This window comes from Prionailurus viverrinus, chromosome B4 (genome assembly GCF_022837055.1).
Source record: "Prionailurus viverrinus isolate Anna chromosome B4, UM_Priviv_1.0, whole genome shotgun sequence".
Taxonomy (NCBI): domain Eukaryota; kingdom Metazoa; phylum Chordata; class Mammalia; order Carnivora; family Felidae; genus Prionailurus; species Prionailurus viverrinus.
The window spans coordinates 77,379,621-77,400,969 of NC_062567.1; the positions used below are offsets into that span (position 1 = coordinate 77,379,621).

The 21,349-nt window shown below is 52.6% G+C and overlaps 2 protein-coding genes across 6 annotated transcripts in view; both read left to right on the top strand.

The window, feature by feature from the left end:
• The window catches only part of HOXC4 (homeobox C4), a 50,679-nt gene that overhangs the window by 26,065 nt on the left and 3,265 nt on the right, over nt 1-21,349 (top strand). Inside the window, exon 1 of one of the 5 annotated variants that reach the window (XM_047865786.1) lies at nt 19,954-21,321. The exons of the other annotated variants lie outside the window; for them this stretch is intronic. The gene's annotated coding sequence lies outside the window, so the exon portion shown is untranslated. Of the gene's footprint in view, nt 1-19,953; nt 21,322-21,349 lie in introns of those variants that run through there. 5 annotated transcript variants of the gene reach the window in all.
• HOXC5 (homeobox C5) lies at nt 61-4,280 on the top strand. Its single transcript, XM_047865794.1, has 2 exons — nt 61-2,451; nt 3,166-4,280. Exons 1-2 carry the CDS (start codon nt 1,998-2,000, stop codon nt 3,378-3,380), a joined length of 669 nt encoding a protein of 222 aa, XP_047721750.1. The 5' UTR covers nt 61-1,997; the 3' UTR covers nt 3,381-4,280.

Below are 21,349 nucleotides of genomic sequence, written 5' to 3' on the forward strand. Positions count from 1 at the left end.
TTCTCCAGGCACCAGGGCCTCTCCCGTCCACTTCTGGGAGTGAGGATGGGGGGCGCCGCGCGAGCAGCCCCCCGGGCCCGCGCCAGGCCGACTGTTGCGAAACGTGGCGGAGGCGGAGAGCCGAGGGGAAAGAGAAGACCGCGGGATTTGAGCCCTTCCGCAGGGATTGAGCGATTCAAGGACATCTCGAAAAAGAAAGCCTGGAAACTGAGCCTGCTCTGGGACTCCTGACAGGGCTGGGACAAAATTCCTTCTTCCTTACAACCCCAGTCCCAATCTGCTTCCTTCCTCCTTCTTCTCCCCTCAAACTCGGCGAGTGAGGAGCGCAGCCAGACTCTACCCTAACCCTTTCCCCAGCTCAGGCCTTCTCTCCTTAAGCCCAGACAGAGAAACCTGAGTGGACCTAGGGGGTGAGGTGGTGAGGGGGTCTCCCGGAGGGAAAAAATCCGCCAGAGTTTTCCAGACCTTCCAGATCCCCGCCAGCGCCCCCTCCAGCGCCTCCGCCAGCGGGGGGGCAGGAGGGGGGCTTCTCCTGGCAGGGGCGGGGATTTCCTGGGGAGAGGCAGGCAAGAAAGAATAAGACTTGGGGCTAGGGGAGGGGGTTCGGAAAGGGGCCGAATGGCTGCGGAGCCCCTGGCCACAGGCTGTGAAGGTTGCCCAGGCGCCTGACCTGCCCACCTCCCCCATCCCCCACCCCCAGCCAGGTCCTTTACACGCCTCCAAATAGCTCAGAAATTGCTCTCCTGTGGACCTTCTGTATCTAGGTCCCTGGAAAACCTGTTCCAGAGGCATTTTCCAAAAAGGGCACAAAACAGGCCTTTTCCTCTGCCATGCTCATATATTTGTGGAAGCTTGAATCTTGCTTCTTTATGCCCTCAATTAACATCTATTTTCTATCTCAAATATCTGGCAAAGGTACCACATGAGGATCATGCATAGGGATACAGAGCAGTCCTCCAAGCCCATTGTGTCTGGTTACACACACACACACACACACACACACACCCAAACACACACACACACACACACACACACACACACACACACAGAATTGCCTTTTGCCACTCTGGAGTCCAAACATGGTGAGGTCTACCCAACTCCCCCTGTATCCTCACCTCCAGGATCATCCCAGAGTTCCCAGGACTCTCAGATTTGTGACCCTCAACCCCCCCTATCCAGTTCTGCCTACCCAGGACCCCTTCTTCTCTGGACATCCTGTCCACCTCTCCAGGGACTGGGTTCACTTCCCCATGCTGACAGTCACCTCCTCAGCAGTAGCAGGGCCTTGGGGCCTCCAAGGAGAGGGACTTCAACACTTAGTTTAGAGAAACTGAGATAAATCCCCTGGGATCTCCAGCCTGGGCAGATTCCACCCCCCCCCCCCAAATCTCCTTCCCTCAGCCATTTTTGGAGATTGAAAGGCTCTGGGGGTGGGGAGGACAGAGATATCCGTTAGTTTTTGTATCCTAAATGAGGCCTCATCTTTTCTTAAAATTAAACACAATTTAAAAGGCCATTTCAAGGGTTTGTTGCAGGAACAACCAGCTTCTCCTCTACATGGTAGAAAATCCAGCGGTCTGAAGGCGAGCCGAGAAGCCAGGCTGCAATTCCTCCAAGTAGGCACCAGGTGTCGCTGTGGGCTCGTTGTCCCGGCTACCCCCCAATTCCAAGAACCATTTTTTTTCTCCCCCTTCTCTCTCTTTCTCTCTCACTCCCTCTCCCCCTTGGTTGGGCTTTGCCAACATATCAAGATGCGTTTCGCCGGCTTCCATCACTAACCTCCCGGAGGTCATCAAGCCAAATTTATGAGTGGCCGCTCGAGTCACGTGACTCTATTTAAGGCTCCCTTATTTGGGAAGAGCGCATAGGATAAAGAAAGAGATATCTCCACCTATAAATTGTGCACTTTGGAGAACAAAAAAACCCTCAACTTCAAAGAGTCACAAATCACCCTTAATCAAAAAGGGTGCAGAAATTTTTTTTGGGCCCTCCCCGCCATGAGCTCCTACGTAGCCAATTCATTCTATAAGCAGAGCCCCAATATCCCTGCCTATAACATGCAAACTTGTGGGAACTATGGATCGGCCTCAGAGGTGCAGGCATCCAGGTACTGCTACGGTGGATTGGACTTAAGCATCACTTTCCCACCGCCTGCGCCTTCCAACTCTCTCCACGGGGTAGACATGGCTGCCAACCCCCGGGCTCACCCCGACCGCCCCGCCTGCAGCGCCGCGGCCGCTCCGGGACACGCTCTGGGCAGAGATGAAGCGGCTCCTCTGAACCCCGGGATGTACAGTCAGAAGGCGGCTCGCCCAGCGCTGGAGGAGCGAGCTAAGAGCAGTGGGGAGATCAAAGAGGAGCAGGCGCAGACAGGGCAGCCCGCCGGACTGAGCCAGCCACCGGCCCCGCCACAGATTTACCCGTGGATGACCAAACTGCACATGAGCCACGGTAAACTTTAGGACTTCATTTTGCGCGCTCGGGTCCGCCTGGGTTTTATAGGCCATGCGGGGCAAATAAAGAAAAAAAACCTGCGGCCATAAATTTTACGATCCAGGCATCAATGGCTCGTAAAACTGTCCACTAAAAGGCTTAGAGGCTGTGTGCGCCCAAATTTACGACGACATAATTGGATCATAGGAACAAAACGTGTATAAAAGGCAATATTCAATTTTGGGGGGAGAGGGAGGGAGTTAAAAAAATAGAGGGATCTGAAGGGTGAGGAGCGCGGGGCTCCAGAGCGGGGATCCCCCCGCGGCTCCCTCCCTCCCTCCCCTGTGGAGCCGGCTCGGCCGGCGCTGGCCGCTCCGGAGGATTCCAGCGACTCCGGGAGGGGCGGGAGGGGGGTCCCCGGTGCTCGGATCTCGAGGGTGCTTATTGTTCGGTCCGAGCCTGGGTCTCCCTCTCCCCCCAACCCCCTCAGCCCCTCCGGCTTGCTGAGTGAAGGCTGCGGCGGAAAGTTTCCTGCCAGGGCGGAGGCGCCTCTCCCGGGGCTAGGCTGGGCTAGGCTGGGCTGGGCCGGGCCCGCCTGCGGCCCGCTGGGCCTCTCCTGCCCTGCTCGCCTCCTCTCCCTCCGGCCGCGGGTGGGGGCCTGGGCTGGGGTCGGGACGCTGGGGCGCTGCACGCTATTCACCCCTTCCTGGCTTGGGGGGGTTTATATTCCAGAGACGGACGGCAAGCGGTCCCGAACCAGTTACACGCGCTACCAGACTCTGGAACTGGAAAAAGAATTCCACTTTAACCGCTACCTCACTCGCCGCAGGCGCATAGAGATCGCCAACAACTTGTGTCTCAACGAGAGACAGATCAAGATCTGGTTCCAGAACCGCAGGATGAAGTGGAAGAAAGATTCCAAAATGAAAAGCAAAGAGGCCCTTTAGAGGCAGCGGGGAGGCCCGCAGATAGCGCCCTGAGCCCGCTTTGGTCCCTGCGCCTTTCCTTTTCGGTTTTCCGCTCTCTATATTTTGGGGCAAGGGCGGGGGCTGCAGCACCGGCTCCGGGGCCTCACAGACAAAAGCGCTTTTCCTTGGCATTCCGCATCCCCACCGACCCCAGGTTCCCGCGGGGCTGCCCGCGCTGCCCGGACTCCCCTCAGTTCTGCTTAGCACCGGGGGGGCCCAGGGCAAGCTCCGCAGGGGCTCTCCAGAGGGCTGTGGTATATCGGCTGGTGCCGAAGGAACCCTGGCCTGGGCCGCCTCTCAGGCTTCCAGCCCCAGAGCGGCCTGCCGGAGTTAAGGTCGGCCTTGCGGGCGCCCCAGGCCCCGCGCCCCGACCCTCCAGCCTCCCCTCTCCTTTGTTCCTGGCTTAGGCTGGCCAGGCGGCTGCGGGCTGGCGAGAGTGGTTGTGCCTGGCGGAGTCCGGCGCCAGACTCGGGGTGCTTCGTTGTAGCGACTAAACTCCTTGTTTGGTTTTTAAATGATTTGCATATGAAAGGGGGGAATGACTGTAGGTCCGCCTAGGGTCCCCTCGGTTGCCCTCGGCTCTCCAAACCTTCTCCCCCATCCCTAAGCCCGGTAACCTCTCCAGCCTGCGCCCTCTGCATGTCCTCTCAGGTCCTCCCCACCCCACCCCCGCCGCAGACCATTAGCTAGCTCAACTATTGGGGTTCCTTGCCACTGGACCCCAGCAAGCAGTCCTAGAGGCTCCTGGCTGCCCAGTAGTCCCTGCCACGACTTTCTGTGCCCTCTTGCCCCCTCGCTGTTGTCCAACTATTTATTGACTCCAGGTCTTTCCTGAAACTATATTTTGTCATATCAAATAAAGACAAAGAGAGAACAGGACTAAAGATGCAGCAGTGCCTCTCTGTTTGGGGCATGTATTGGGTAAAAGTGTCTAAGTGGGCTCTGGGGTGTAGGGGAGGCCCACGGCCTTTCAGCCTCTTTTTTTTTTTTTTTTTTTAAAGAATTCTTAGGAGCTTCTAGGGGTATTGAGAAGAGGAGGGTGAAAGTGAGCTCCTTTCCAGATCCCTGGTTCCCAGAAGGGCCTCTGGAGAAAGGGGAGGGCACCTAGGCAGTCTGTACTGGCTTTTTCCCTGCTGTGGCTCTCCAAGGCTTGCAGGCCTCTGCACCCCGTTCCCACCTTGGCTGGCTGGATCTGAGGCCTCTAGACTGGCAGCAGCCTCCACTGCTTGCCAGAGCTAACTTGCAGGGACCGGTGGCTCCGTGATACCTCTGAAGATCTCTCCCAGGGCCAGGGGGTCCCTGAGGGGCCTCGCTGGACATTGAGGGAGGGCTGAGCCTTCAGCCCAGGGGCCCATTTGGTCCCAGAAACATCCTCAGGAAGAGTTGGTACTGCTTGGTGAAGGGGGTGTGGGGGAGTTGGAGGAAATGTGTCTTAGCTTTTTATGATACTGGGGGAGATGGGAGCAGGGAGGGCAATCTACAGCGTACCTGCCTGGCAGGAAATGTTCTGACTGCTTCCCCACTTCTAGGGCCTAAGGCTATGCAGGACAATTAGCTGGGAAAGGAGCTGCATAGACTGGTGCCTGAGTCCTGTCTGTCTGCCATCATTTGTCTCAGTCTCTGGGATTTTGTGTGGAGGGGGAGGGTGGGCTAAGGGGAAGGGGGAAAGGCAGATAATTCAGGTGGTGCCCGAGGCTGGCTGAGGCCCAGGCTCTGCTCTGCCCCAGGCTCCTGGGATGGGATGGGGGAGGAAGTACTTTATGGGAGAAACAAATGTGGGAAGGGTCCATAAAACTTTACTGCATTTCCTCTCCCGCCTCCCACAACGGGGTGATTTCCTGGAGCCAAGCCTAGGCCCCCCACACTGGGGGAGGGTGCGGTTCAGGAGCTGGGCTAGAAGACTGCTATAGCAGCCAAGAGGGAAAGGGAGCAGAGAGACTCTGGGGAGGGGCAAGGGGAATATTTATGATTATTAATGCTGATGCTCCTTGGATTTATTATAAGGACTGACTTCTCTGCATCCCACTGCCTAAGCTATCCATCTGTCTTTTTTTTTTTTTTTTTTTTTTTAACCCAGGAGCCTCTCGTCACCCCATGCCTAGCACGTAGGAGGTCTGGACAAATGATTATTGAACTGCACCCATCGCTGTACCCTTACCTTCGCCCTGCACTCAGGCCAGGTTAGGGCGCCCGTAGTGTCTCTCCATGACTAGCACACAGCAGTCTGCCCAACCTAGCACCAACTCGGCTCCTCTCTCAACCTCTCACTCTCTCTCTCTCAAATAAAATGTGTAATTTTCTTCAGGGAGTTATTTTAATTTTTTCTCCATGCTGAGGAAAACTATTGGGCGAGCGGTGAAGCGTGGAGAAGCACTGGCGTCTCCAGTGGGTAACAGTTAACTAAGAAAGAGGCCCGTGGCGCCCGCCATCGCGCGAGCCGGCATCCCGGGCTGCCGAGGCCCTGAGCTTCCTCCCCAGGGGACGCACCGCCCCAGGGATAGAACCGGGGGCTTGGCCGGGGCCAGGGCCTAAGTGACTCAGACCCGCAGGGTAGGGCGCACCGGCCCCACCTTGCACTGAAGGCCTCCTTCCGCCAAGGCAGGGCAGGGTGAAGGCCTCTCTTTCCCTGGAGCAGCTGGAGGGCTGACTGAGGTTGGCCGGGCTGGGGTAGACGCAGCCGCGCCCGCCCGCCCCCGCCCCTGCCCCTCCTGTCAGTCTGCAGGCCTGCGCCCAGGCCCCAGCCTCTGCTCCAGCGGCGTCAGCGGCCACAACCTAGCCAGAGGCCTCGGACGCACTCCCCTACACTGGGAGTAGGTACCGCCCAGACCCTCGCTTTCTCTCCGAGCAGAGGCCTCTGCTTTGAAGTCTGAGGTGGTTCTCCCACCAGCCAGCCTCCTGGAACAATCTGCGAGTACCAGGATTTGGCGTTGCTCTGGGAAAGTTGGTGGAGGGGCTTCTGGGTCCCAAGCAGAGACCATGGAGCCTGCCTCTCCACTTTGCCCTGAAGCCCACCCCCTCTGGCAGCGAGAAAAAAGGGCAAGAAGCGTGACTTACCTTCCCCGGGGGAGTGGGAAGAGGGGGACACGGCCCACTCTGAGCAATTAGAGGAGAGAGGAGGAAAAAAAAATAGGAGGAAAAAAATATCAACACGACCTCGAAGGCGACAGGTCCTTATGGAAATAAGTAAGTAAATAAATAAATAAATAAGGATCCACCCTCTCCCCCCTCCCCACCCTGCAAGGGGGGTGTGGGGGTGGGGCAAAGGAGCAGCACAAGGGCTTTTTAGTGTAACTGAGCATTAGAGAAATACGCACGGCTTCTATGTGAATTTAGGAGTTTGAAACTTTTGGAGGTTATTTATGTGAATGGCCCGAAGGCAAGCCCGTGAGTGGCTCTTGGGGGACCACGTGATGTCATTAAACCAAGTTTTATGGTGTAGGGAGAGCTGACAAACCCACAATATATTTACATCATATATAATCTTAACTGTCCAGCCACGCAGCTGCTGGTGAGGTTTAATGCTAGGACAGAGGGCCTGGCAGTTAGAGGGGATTACGGCGCTGGGGATGATGGTGAGAGTTACATCTTCGCAAATGAATCCCAGGCGAACGCTGTAAGTTAATTTTCTCTCTCTCTGACCCTTTCTCCCGTTTACCTAATCCCCCTCCCCAAGATAGGAGGCAGTTCCCACTCATTAAGGGGAGGGGAAGAAGGCCTCCCCGGGCATCCCCAGGCTAGGGTGGAAGAAGAAGAGAAGAAGCCGCTGGGAGGTAGGAGGATGGGGGAGCTTGTCTCCTCTGACCAGCCCTCCCCTCCCTGCCCTTTATTCCCTCCAGCTGCGAGTCAACTGCGGTAAAGAGAGGCCTGGGTTCTTTAGAGCTTTGCTAGGTCTTCCTGACCCCTCTTCCTCCTCAGCTGGGAAGAAAGACTGCGGCACACACATGGGTGTTGGGTGCTGGTGAGAGTGTGTAAACTCTAGGTGCAAGCGCACCTGGGGGGCCCTGGGCCAGGGAGGGGCCAGTTCGGCCCTTGGGCCAGGGCAGGTCAGGCAGCTGGAGAGGGAGGCCGGGAGGGAAGGCGTTGGGACTTCTGAGCCCATAGGCTGAGACCTGAAATGGCAGGAGCATCTTGAAGGTGGCTGGTTTGAATCCAGGGAGTCCCAAAGCGTTTTCTCTTTCCTCACCACCAGGCCCGGGTGGGCAGCTGTCCCAGCGTCTGTAGTCTGGGGTCTTAGTCTGGCTGGGGCCAGTGTGGTTTCGTGCCTCCTCCCTCTAGCTGCTGGGGTCTTTGCTGGCACCCCTAGCCCTTGCCTGAGGTAAAAGTAGGCCGGGAGGCCTAGAGGTTCTGCTGTGAGTGGAGTGTAAATGAGTGGGAGAGTGCAGGCAGTGTCTTTACTGGGCTGGCCAGGAAAGATCCTCAGCCCGGAGGAGAGAGTGGCCTCTGGGGGATGGAGCCATCAGGGCCCAATATGGGCAATGATTCCTGGGGCCAGTCTCAGGCTGGGGCACCCTAAAGATTTCTAGGAAGGAGCAGCGAAGGCGTCGGGCACGGGAGGCACGTGTCCTCCACACCTGCAAGTGCATACCCCTCCCCATGAGTCACCCGGAGCTAAGCCAGGATGGCGAAGACATAGAAACTCAGACTCCTTGAAGGGGCCGACCATATCTCCCATATCTCGAGGGATTCTGAAGCAGGGAGGAAGGCGGGCCCATGGAGGGCTACTGGCCTAGGCCAAGGGAAAGGGGAGGAGAGGGGAGGGGGCGAGCCAGGTCAGCGCCTACCCAGGGGGAAGGACTACCTTAGGGCTCGAGGGGGGCCTGGACACTGTTTTTGTGGAGAAGTGTTGGTGGGGGGACGGGGAGAGGACGCTGTCAGTGTGCCCCTGCCGCCCAAAGAACTGAGGAAGAAGCGGGACTGAAGCAGAGACGGAGAGCCCAGGCAGACTCCAGGAGGGTGAAGGGGAACAGAGACCCAAAGACATCCGTGTCTGAGCCGATCCCCATCCCTGGCTCTAGCGGGCTCTCGCCTGCGTGAGGAGCGCTGGCAGGGGACATGGGGAACTCCCGGATGCCCTCCCTCTGGAGCCCTCTGTCCCACACCAAGATTGGGCCTTCCCACCATCCCCCCCCCCACTCCTTTATTTCCCAGGGAAGCGTGAGCATCCCAGAGGATTTCCCCAGTAGCCCATTCAAAAAGTTAACTCTCAGTTTCTCCCTTTCTCATAAGCGGCCCTCTCCATTCTCCCCTCCCCACCAGTCTGTGATTTTAAGGGTTTCTGGAAACCTTCCATTCAAACCTCAGGGAGACTGGAGTTTTCCTCGGTCTCTAACTTGACTCTGCCCTTCCGCTGGCCTCTATAGGGCTTTAGGGAGCGAGTCTAATGGCCTTTAATCAAGAATTTAGCCGGGGCCAGAGTCCCACACCCAGGCAAACTCAGCCTTCCCAGACTCCTGGCCAAATTGCAGTCCATTCCCTTCCTGTCCGTGGAGAGGGGTGTGTGTTTCTGTTTCACAGATTTATGCAACGTCTGTTGGGGGTTCTATGACTTCTTCATCTCCTTTTCTGTGTCTTAAGCTCAACAGTTCCATTTAAGTATCACCCTCTCTTCCTGCCCCAGTAGTAATAGATCGTCCTTCCTCTCAAATACCTGGGCCAGTTTTTTGCTGTTTTGTAGGACAAATACACAATACACAAATGGAAGAAAGACAAATACAAATTGGGCCTGAGACTCTTGGTTTTCCACCCCGCCCCCCACACCTGATTTTGGGGTCTCCTGGAGCAGGGAATGGGTGATCAACCAGGTGCCAAGGTGCCCCAGTCAACCTGGGAAGCTTTTGATTTTGTTCCTAGGTCTTTAACCCTAGAAAAGGTCAAACAACCAATCAGAAATGCGCTAAGCAGGGTCACATGGGCCCCACAAACCAATCAGCCAAAAAGTACTTGGGTCTCTGTCTCACTTTTCCCCTCAACTCCTCTTCCTCTTTCCCTCCCTCACCACCCGCGTTAGCCCCTGAGTTCACCCTTTCTCAGCTACAAATGGGACAAGCGATACTGAGAATATTCTAGCCCCTCTCTTTGTCCCTGAACTAGTTCTGGGGAGTCTTTGGCTTGCGTTCTCTGGTTCTAACAATGTGCCTCGAGGTGAATATCAATTGTACGGGGATCTGAAGTTGGAGGCGTCCTCTGGATCATTCCCATTTCCCCCCCAGTGAGGTCCTACCCAATTCACTGGGCTTTATAGACGTAGACTCGAGATTAGGGTGTACAGTAGGTGTGGATAGGGACTCCAGCCCTGAATTCAAATTCTGACAGTGATTATTCCCTAAACACTTACCTTGTAGAGTTTTCATTCTCTTCAGATCCTCCTGGAGGCAGGTGGGGGTGATTAGAAGAGACCTCTTTTGATTTATCATTCTGGAAGTGCTCAGGAGCCATTAGGTTTATCAAAGGACCTCTGAGGTGGTTGGGGAAGGGAGCAGACGTGGAGATTTTTGCAAGTTGTGTTTGGTATCTTTAGTTTGTTGAATAACTTTTGAGCCAGTTGAAAAAGAGATTTGGTAAAGGAAGTGAGCACAGAAAATTAGGATCCTCCCCTGTTATATTAAACAGTTGATCAATTTAAGTCCCTTTCCTTTCCATTCTTTTAATATAATAATAATAATAATAATAATATCAATCTTATACAATTATTATACAATAATAGTAACAACAATAATAAACTAAGTGATGATCCTGTGTCCTCGCCACAAAGGACACAGACACTGAAAGTGTGGATTTCTGTGTTTGTGTTTAGATGGATCAAGTCAGAACAAGCAATGGGTGAGAAACTGTTTTGGAGCAAGATTGTCTAATGGCACAGAAACTGTGCACGTAGGACAGAAAGGCTGTGTTTTCTGAATGCTGGGGCTGGGCCCTAAGCCAATCCGCTCGTGAATCCAGACCCAGAGATTTCTCCCTCCAGTACCCCCCATGCTCTAGGGCTTTGTTTTGTGGTTAATTTTATGGTTGAGTTCCCTCTCTTCTCTTGATCTTCTGCCCTCCTTGAGCTGACTGAGGGGCAGGAGCTCTGATGGCCTGTGCCACTCAGACCTCTAACCCCTCTTTAGGGGCATCAGGAGTGCACGAGTGCAAGTAGTAACCCAGTTTGAGCTGGGCTTTGTCAGCACCACTCTGCTTGTTGGTCTTCTGCGTGGGCCTGATTTGGGGACAGTGCCACAGGACAGAGGGGAAGGATTAGAATGAGAAGTCAGAGGGAGGGCAGCTCTTCTCAGAAAGCATGGGACCTCCACTTCCCACGTCTCCGTCAACCACACTGCACCACTGACCTCTTTCATGAGTTTGAATTAAAGCACGCACATTTATTTTTCCCTGGTAGATGGTGTGGGAGTCTTTGAGACCAACTTTCACCTCCACTGTGGATTTCTCACACTGGAGTTTCGAGATCTCATGAAGGGTGGGAAAAGAAAGATGGGGGCTTGCTTCTGTGCCAACAGGCACTGGGAAGAGAGGTTTGATTGCTCCCGTCCCTTCTAATACCCATGTGAACTTTTTCTGTCTCTTTGACTCTCCCTTTATGTGTATAATTGCTTTGGGCTGAGTTTTTGAGCTGAAACATCATTGTCCTAGGCTTCAATTCTGTGTTTTCTTTTGCTGGGGAAACAAGAATTACCCTGAGCCTCCTGCTGGTGGGACTGGAGACCCTGGAGCCCTTTCAGATGGAGAAGGGAGACAATCCGGATTTGAGACCCCAAGCTAAGGCTTTCTGGGTTAGAGATTCCATTTAAGGAAGGAACTAGATTGCTGGAGGGCCAAGAAAATCACATTCCCTTTTATTGGGTCTTTGTCACCCAGAATAGTGTATCTGTATACTCCCAGATATACTATTAGTATATATACTATTATACTAATAGTATAATACTATTATATTAGTATATATACTAGTATAGTATATAGTATAGTATATAGTATATATACTAATACTAGTATATACTACTAATAGTAGTATACTATTAATAGTATATCTCCCTTGGCTGCTTTGAAGGGACGCCAGAAGCCCAAGGAGGCTGGACTGAGGAACTGGGGTGAAAGAGATCTCTTTGTCCTTGAATCCTACAGAACCCTGGGATTCACCTGCCTCTGCCATTGCTAAGGCTCACTGTGGGGCAAAAGGAGAACAGAGATACCCAGGAGATTTTCTGAGTGTGTGTGTGTGTGTGTGTGTGTGTGTGAGAGAGAGAGAGAGAGAGAGAGAGAGAGAGAGAGAGAGAGATTGGGGGTGTGTGTGATGCAATTTGGGACTTGGGAAAGTTGGGCTAGGTAATCCAGGACCTTATTCAGCCTCTGATGACCAGGCCTTAAGATCTACAATGAGAGGTTGGATACGTTTATGCAGGAAGGCAGCTACTTCTCTACACCTGACACTCATACAGAGAAAGTTCTACCATGATCTTCAGCCCCACATGGGCTGGGTGGGATGTGTGGGTTCAGTTACCTGGTGTTCCTTCAGTACCGCAGGTGTCTCAGCTCTCTGAGAGGCAGAGCAGGTTGGGTTCCACCCTTGAAAAATCCCCAGCCCTCGGCCCCAAACACCACACCAGAACACACAGTAGCATATGCACATGCCCGGAGAAGCCCAGTAAACCAACAGACTTGAGCCAACCTCACACTCATTGTCCTGCCCCATTTTTCCCATGGGTTCAGCCTGAAGACCATTTGTCCTCCCCAGCTCAGCCCTGCCCCTCAAGCCCTGGGCAACTGTTAAGTTTCCTCTCTCCTGCCTCCCTGGAACACCAAAACACTGGAGCAGCCCCCACAGATGGGGGCAGCCAGGCTCTTGGTGACCTTTAGTGTCCTGTTAGCCTGTTGGGTTGTGGGGTGTTGAAAGGCATTGAACTGGGACTTTTGAGACCAGACCCATCTCTGATCAGATTCTCCTTTTACTTGCTATCCTAGGCTCAAACTCCAAAACTCCAAATTTCTCAGGGCTGCTTCTTTGGTCAGTGGGGGACAATTTTGTCTAGTAAATACTTCTTTAAAAAGTCAACTTTCTGGAAAACCCTGTGTGTGTGTGTGTGTGTGTGTGTGTGTGTGGTGTGAATGAAGGGAGTAAGGGTCAGGTCCCTCATTTTAGATTGGGTCTCTCCCCCTTCTCTGGGTGGAGGATGGGGGCGTGGGCTGAGGTTTTATTGAGGGTGCTTTTCCTGTTGGGAGTAGAGATGGGGTCATAAAAGCCTAGAGGAGGCTGTTTTGATCTGGTGACTTCTCAGGAAGTAGCATCTGAGGTTTTGCTTTGTAAATCACTCTCCCCCAAGCTGGCCAGCTAGATTGGATTGCACTTCCCGAAGCCCACCTGGGGCCCTCTTGCCTCCCTTTCCCCAGTAAACCAAAGAAGAAAAAATAAAAGGAAGTCCAGGGCTTTCCAAATCTTATGCCTCCAATAAGAAAAGCACTTGTTGGTGAATTTTCCCCCCTCAAAGCTCCAGATTTAAAAACCATGCAATCGCTCATTTTTCTTTTGCCCACACAGACCTTAGTGTCCCCAACCCCTCAATTAAAAAGGAACTAACATAGAATGCAATCAGCTTTTGAGCCTGGTGGTTGATACTATGACTCCTGGGGGCTCTACCATGACTTCTGGATCTGCTATCTCCCTGGGACCCCTTTCCTGAGCCCAAACCCCTTCTTGACAAGATGGGACTTCAGAGGTAGAAAGAGCTCTTGAAAAGAGGCATTGGGAGTGAGCATATAGAAGAACCCATCCAGCACCTAGCACCGAATGAATGGAGAAAACCCTCTGTGACTGGGTTTTATGTAATTAAGATGGGTGTAGGTGTGTGTGTGAAAGCCCACAGTCTTCTGACAGCTCACTGTAACTGAACTGTCTCCAAACAAAATCATATTTTACCTGAGTAGCTCCATTTTGTAATGTTAATGAGCCTTCCCCTTCTAAAGACACCCCAACTTCCCAAGGGTCCCCCCCCACCTTCCCGAGCCCTGGGCTAGGGAGGAGAAGGGAAAGGAAGAAAAGAGCTCTCTACCTCCGTCTCAGCAAGGGCTATATCAAGTCAGGACGCTTTCAGGCCCAGGGATCAGGGCTCCTATCCATTGCCAAAGAAATGCCCCCATATGCTGGAAATGAGGCCATAGATTATGAGTTCCTGGGCTTCTTAGCACTTGCACAGGTCCTAGTTTACCCTCATTTGTTTCCCAGAGAAGTCTGGGCTAGGACATCCCAAACGCACAATCACTAGAGAATCTCCCTCATTCCTAGGACTCAATGCAAATACACATATTGTTATAGAGAGCTGAGCAGTCCAATAGCTATACACGTGAAAATGTATTTATAGATCGATCTATGTCTATATAACAGGATGTATGTTTTATATCACTTTCTGCTCCACATTTAAATGCAGGTATATAGATCTTTAGATTTATAGATCCACAGTGAACATACCAGTCCTCCGTCGAATTCCTGCGTGCGCATTACCAATCTTTCTGTAGTGTTTGGATGTATACGCTGGGATGTATTGGTACAGTCTCTCTAAACATCTAGATGAATCTTTGGGGTTTTTTTTTTTCCTCTCGATGGGAAAGAACTATGTGTGTGTTGCTCAACCTCTATTTTGAAAATTTTATCTAGATTTATGCAAGGGCCTCTCAACCCGTAAAATAGCTACATATTGAGGCTACACATTTGGAGATCTTTACGGCCTTTGCAGTTTTGCTGCAAACTTAAACATTTGAACATATGTTTAAAGGGGTTCCATAATGCATACATCTGTATGTAGGGGCATAGATCTCCCTCTGGAAGGATTTAAACTTCCTGCATCTCTCTATCTCTGTGATCAATAGAGACATCAGGCGAGTGGGGATGGAGAACAAATACCTTTTGGATGTTTTGCTTATTAAAGTGAGTGATTCTGTTGCTATCTCTAAGGCTATCTCCAAAACTAGTCCAACTGAGTCATCTGCCCCTTGAAAACCCACTCTAGGGACCATAGCCTCTCTCTCCAGGCTGTCTCTGTGACAGCCAGGCTCCCCATTCTGCAGTACCTCTCAAACAGCCTAAGGAGAATGCGAGAGAAGGGGAGAGCCCTCAGCTGGGCCCGTCTTGGCTCTCAGGGTGGAGAGGCTGACACAGGCATGAAAGTCTTCCCCAACCCCAAATGGGCCTTTGAAATTTGGGAAAAGGGCGTTCAAGTCCCCGACTATTTTTGTAGAGTGCCCAAATGGTGCCAGAGTCACTGCCCGACCCCTAGGTGCCCCCCTCCCCAATTGTTCTTGGTGCCCAGGGCCCAATTAAGCGGCCGCCTCGCTCCCGGCAGCCACTCTCTTATCGGCCCGGGATTGATGCCTCCGCGGCTCCTGTATATCATTTCCAAGATTTTTTCTGTCCAACTCCTCGGCTCCTTTGGCTTCCGCGGCTTTGACTAATGATTGCTACAGATGCCAACGTCTCCAGAATCCTAATAGCCAGGCAGGCGGACTCTTATTTACCCGGCAACATTGCTGCGGGGTCGGGGTTGGGGGGGAGGTTGGGGGGAGCAGGGGTTGGGGGTGTTGTAGGTCGGAGGACAGGGAGAAGGTTGTGACCAACTCAAGTTTCCCTGAACTTCTTCCCCAGTGGGCAACACATTCATGAGTCCCTCCTCTCCCTGAAGGAAAAAATGTGTGTGTGTGTGTGTGTGTGTGTGTTTGTGTGTAGTCATAAAATACTGCTAATAGTAAACTCATTGCTTGCCTCGTTGGAAGGGATCAAAGAATGAACAGGACGTGGGAGAATACTCAGAGAAGTGTTTATTAGTTGTATAGATGAGAGAGTAAGCGGAAAAGCAGTGGTTTGGGGAGGAAAGGGAGTTGTGTTTTGTTTTGTTTTGTTTTGTTTTTCTTCCGGAGACAGGGAAAGAGGTCAGCCACGGTGGGCGAAGGGGCTCCTTTTCTTTATTTCATGGCTTCCCCTTCCTCTCCCCACCCCAAACCTCCACTTCTCATAAATGAAAATTCCTCCCCTCTTTCCCTTCCTTCGCCTCACCTTCAGTCCCTCCGGGGAACGGGCTGTCGCCCGGCGTGTTCCTGGACGCAGGTGCCCGCGGCCGGGCCCGCTGGGGCTGCCAGGGCGACGGGCCTCTGTCTGGGGCCGGGAAGCCAGAGCAGACTCAACGACCGACGGCAGGCTGGGGGCCGCCAGCCCCACGGGCCCGCTCGCGCTCGGTGGTGCAAAGTTGTGGCCGAATTTGCTTGTCCCGGCGCTTCTCGAGCTCCCGCGCGGGGCTGCTCTTTGGGGGAAGCGGCTCGAGCTCCCCGCGGAGCCTGGAGCCGGGCGTGGTGCCGCCTCGGGTCTCCATCCAGACCTTCTAATGCACACCACATTCGGGGGAAGAGAAAACACAAAAACGCGGAGCAGCCCAGCTCCGGGCCCAGGCATGGAGTGATAACTCAAACATGGAACATTTTTCTATCAGAGGATAATGGAGCACAAAATAATTCAGGAAGGCGAATGGGCAGGACCCGAGTATCAGAGCCCGGCGGCGTGGGGCTGCTGCAGCCAGGGCCGCGCCGAGCACCGTGGGAGGACCATTTCGTTGGCGTGTAGGGCGAGGCAGCAGCCCGGACCCACCGGACCCAGGCCACCCGAGGGGCAGTCTCTAAATTACAACCCGTCAGGAGGACTCGGAAACACAAAAAGGGAGCCGAAAGATTTAAACAGTCGGAGGCAGAGGCGTCCCGACGCGACCAAAGCGAAAATCAATCACGTAATTAAACCGGGGAGAGGGCGAGGCCCGAGGCTGGGGGTCCTGGGTCCGGAGGAGGCGGCCAAGGTGCGGGCCGAGGCAGGCGAGCGGCCTGGGGATGGGGCTCGCCCGCTGCGGCCAGAGCGCGGAGGGGGCTGCGGGCAAGTTTAGATCAGATCGCAATGGATTCCCGCTTGGCTGGGAAGTCCTGAAGCCGCCGATGGCCCCTTATCGAGCTCCCCCATTTTTATGGAGCTGTGGTGCAGCATTAAAGGCTGCTCCCCATATTCCAGTGGTGCCAGGGATGTGTCTAGGGAAGTGTGTCCGGGAGCCCAGGTGGCACCAAGATGCTGCCTCTGGGTTTGAGGGGATGGAGGGAGGTGGCACCCTAGTTTCGGCCCTTACATGTTGTCCTGGGCCTTAACTCCCCCAACCCAGGAATCAAGGCAAGCCTTTGGAATGACTCCCATCTGTGGGCCAAGGCTCGGAAGGGGAGTAGGAGGCAGGTAGACTTATTAAAGGAGAAACTTGGGGCTGAGCAAACTGGGCCCCTTTGGGCAGGGAAGGAGAAGGGAAGATTCCTGGAAGAAGAAAATTAGGCACACTGGGAGCTCTGTTTTGTGAGGGAATGATGCTCTTGTTATTATAGAGGTTAATAATGGTAATGATCTTGAATGGCTGGGTCAGTCCAGAGAGACCAAGCTCTCCACAGTCCTTCCTCACAGAAGCTTTTCTGGAGAAGTCAAGGGGTCCCCAACTTGGTTGTGGTTGAGGAGAATAAAATAAAGACCTTTCCTCTCTCTCCCTGCCCTTTCCTCTCCGACTCCTTGAGGGCCCCAGGAAAAAAAGGAACCTTATAAAATCGCCATCACCTTCCCCACCCCCATTATTTTTCCTCTCCTCTTTGCAGTTCATGGAAAATGCACTGTCTTCTTCGGGAGGTGGGCTTTCCTGGGGTGCCCTGTTCATGAAGCAAGCAGTTACCATTCCACATCCCCAGGAATTCTGTCTCTGACCCTGGAGGAGAGAGATCCAGGATTCTCTTGCCTGATCCATGGAATTCTCCCTCTATCCTTAGCCTTTCCCAAGCTCTGCCTTCCTTGGTCCTGGGTGCCTGGTCCCATGGGTCTCTGGCCTCTCAGAAGCCAAGAACAGATTGGGGCATTTTGAGATGCCCTCATCAAGCCCCTATCGTTTCCTTAATTCTGGGTTCCCAGCCTCCTATCATTTCTTTAATTCTGGAAGCACCAGGCCAGGGAGCCCTCCATAAGCTACCCTAAAGCCAACCTAATTCCTAGAACTTTCAAAACTGCCTTTCAGCTCCTTTAAAAGTAAAAGTCCTTTCCCCCTCTAACAGGAAAGTTTAGGTTACAAATCTCCAGCAGCGCAAGCTTCCTGAAGCCTTAAGTCAGAATTTTCAACAGCAACAACAATGTTAATAATAAGAAGAATTAAAGCTTGCATCAAAGGGAGAAAGGGACACCCCAGCTCAAGTTTTAAAGGGGATATAATCCAGCAGCCTTGGATGAGAGTGGGGTAGGGGGGTCAGTGAGGCCAGGATGAGCAAGGAAGGGGGTGGGGAACCCAACCTCTAACTAACAATTTCTCCAGCATAAAAATGAAACATCAAATTCGTTAGCCCAGGGCCTTCATTTTTCCTCTTCCACATTATAACTAGTTATTGAACTCGCTGGAAGATCTAAAGGCCATTTGCGAAGAGACAAATTTCAATGGAGTTTCCCCATCAATAACCCCATGGCAGTGACCTATTGGAACAAGTCAAACACCCGAGGTGAAATGCAGGTCACTCTGTCTAACCAATATTAAAATGCGGCCACTTTTTAAAAAGCCACTTTAAACGAGATTTGAGGAAAATTGAATTCCAAGGAAGGCAAGGCAAGGAGGGGGAAATCCACGAGAGGACCTTGCCTATGGTCTCCGAACAAACAAGAGAAATTCATCTTTAATATTTTAAAGGGGGGCAAATTAACATTCCATGATTGCTTTTTTTTTTTTTTAACTATAAGCGATTCCAGGAGAAAAAAAAGGTTTAGTATTTTCTGGTGACATGTCCGGGTTATTAAAATCATTTTAGACCAATTCATTACTTTTACTGACAAGAGATTTAAGAAAAAATCAATTAAGCATTTGCATATTCTTTTGCATACATTACCTCTGCCTGCTGGCATTAGAAAGGGACAAAAACACCCATCTATACGTACACACACGACAAGAAATAAGATAGGAGTCTTGCTTTGGTTTGGGGTTTTCCAGTTGCTTGGAGAAAAAATAAAAATGAAATGAATTACTTGATTGCATACCATCTAAAAGTCAATTTATTTGAGGAAAAGGAAAGAGATGTGTTGTGATTTTTTAATCTCTAAAACAACAACAAAACCACACACACACACACACACACAATCCTGCACTTCGGAGAGTGGGAGAAGGAATGACCCTCATTTTCCTTCTCTTTGCCCTCCAAATCCTGAGTTGGCTCTCCCATTTATTTTCTCCCTAGGAAAATCTAGGGAGTCTGAGAGGTGAGATTTTAATGCAGCACAGAACGTGTGGAGCCGCCGAGGTCCTTCAGCCGGCTGCTTGTTACTGGGGAGGGGAGGAATATGGGTTATCCAACGGTCAGTATGGTAATCCGGGCACAATAAGGCCTCGCACACAATGGACACATATTTTTCTTCAGTGGTGTCAGAAGGGAAGCGCTTTGTACTGAAACAGGTTTCCGAAAGAGAAACCAGATCGAGATTCAGAAAGGAGATGGGGAGGGTGGCATTCAGAGAGTGTTTGGAAGCTGGCAAAAGGTGGTCAGAAAAAATTTAAAAATAAAATTGGGTCAGGGAGAGAGAGGTAGAGGGCAGAGCAGGGGTGGGGGGGGGTGGAGACCCCCGGGCTGGCAAGGCAGGAGCAGGAGGGCAAAGCACAAAAGGAGACAGGACCAGATAAGAGGGCTCAACACAGGCAGGAGCGGCTTTAGTACTCCCCCCTCCATAAAGCCAATGCTAAGTGCACTGCCTCTCCAGAAGGATTTCATTTCTGTGATTATAATAATATCCAGGTGAAAATGTTTGCATGTATGTGTATGGTGGAGTCTGGCTGGCTTGCTATTTTCCCTTGTGATAGGTGACTTTCTTGCTATTAAGCTATAGGCACCCAGAAGGAGTTTTATGGCGAATGATGTAGATGAATGTGGACAAATTTGGGGGAGTCTCCCAGATTTCACTTTCTGGAGGTGCGTGTTGAATTGGCTGTGCCAACGTGGAACGAGAACCCCACATATTTATGGCTGCATAAGGAGGCATCTGATGTATTAACAAGTACTAATAGTATGTATGCATATATATTTGTTAGCCGTAATAACCAAAGACAGACTTGACATTCAGCTGGAGGCAACTGAACTCTGTATCTATGTCTACATATTGGCTCAAGGTGGCTTTTCTGCTCCTGCTCCCTTGAACCACCTGCAGGAGCTCAGAATCTTGGGGAGTGGGGGTGTGGGACCGGCAATGCCTTGGGAAGAACTCCCTAAGAATCCCCAGAAGGTGAAGAGAAGGAAGAAAAGAGGGTTGTGGTGGGGGCAGGGCTGGTAGAAGGAGAGTGGGAGGGCTGGGAGCAGAAGAGCCAGGCCCAGACCTCACCTTTCCAAGGTGGGGAAGAGAATATTCCGGGCCAGGACTGGGTGGGCCAACCTGATCCAGGTGCTGGCCTGAAAGGGAGGTTGGGGGTGGGGCTGGAAGGCTTTCTTCTTCTTCAGCAACCCTCCCCCCACCCTACCTGAGCTCTCTGGAGCTTTGGCTCTCCCTGTGGGGCAGTCTGGGGCTGCGGTTCACACTCTCTGTAGGCAGCATCCAGCGTTGGTTTCCCTCTGCCCTCTTCCAGCAACTTATGATTAACCTGCCCCTACCCCCAATAAAGACGACAAATCAAACCCTCCCAGACTCCACACCACTATCACCCAAGTAGCAGCCTTCTCCTCCTCACAGTTTCACGTTCCTCTTCCAGCCAAACTGGCCAGTCCTCACACGCACACGGTCCCAGACAGGAATGGGCAGAGGTTCTCAACCCACTTGGGAAATCTGGAAATCTCCTCTAAGAGATGGTGGACCTTCAGGGAATTCCTGTTTCCTCAGCCACCTGGTGGGAGGGGGGCAGGGCACTGTCCTCTTGGGGAGAGGGTATCCAGGAGCCCCCAAGCACTCCTCACTCCTGGTGAGCCTGGGGTGAGGGGGGCCTCGGCATGACATCGGAGGATGTAAGGTGGTCAGCGGGCCCAGGCGGTTCTCATTTCTGCCCTCAGGGTGAGCCCTAATTTGGAGATGGGAACCCCCCTCTCCCGCATCCCTAAGGTGGTGAAAGATAGGTGGGGAATCTCCTGCCTTCGGTCTTCCCTCTCATGAGAGAGCTTTATTTTTTTTTTTCCCTTTCCCCTCCTCATTCCCTTAATTGCAGATGTTCTAATTAAACCCTCAAATAGTTGTTATGCCGTTTTAAAAGGTACTTATTCAAGTGTCAACCAGGCTGGGCTGGGAGGAGGCAGCGTAGGGCGGCGAATTAAAGGTAGATTGACTAATCACGGCGGCGATCATAATAATAAAATCAGAGGGAAAAAAATCACATTACGACTTTTCGTGGAAAGGAGGGAGCAGGCAGCCAGTGGCCGCCAGCCCTGCGCCGCCGCCGACACAAAGAGTGCGGGCGATTCCGCGAGACTGATTTATGACGTTTTACAGCCCTATAAAAGCTGGAGCGACGAGGCAAGCGCTCCTACCACCGCTGGCAGATTTAGTCTAATAAATAAAACATAAACAGTTAACTTTATGTGTCACTTTTATTGTTATCAAGTAAAATATAGCCGAGCCCCGGCAAGCTATGATTTTAAACTATAATTGTTATCAAGTACAACAAGGGGACCCAGCTCCCTCCCTGGGCTCTCCCTTCTGCCACCCCCCAACTCTGAGTTATGGGATCAGCTAATTGGAATTGGTGGCACGGTGTGGCCACCCCTGGCTGCGGGGGGGGGGGGGGGCGTCGGAAAAAGCAGCCCTTCCTTGCCCCCTCCCTCCTCCAGGGCCCTGCCACCCCGCCATCAGGGTGTTCCTGTGGGTGGGTGGCAGAGACAGGGGAGCGTGGAGGAATGGGCTGGAGACCCCCGAGGCCTGCCCAGCCTCCCCAGCTCGGTGAGCTCACCCCTCAGCTTTTGGAAGG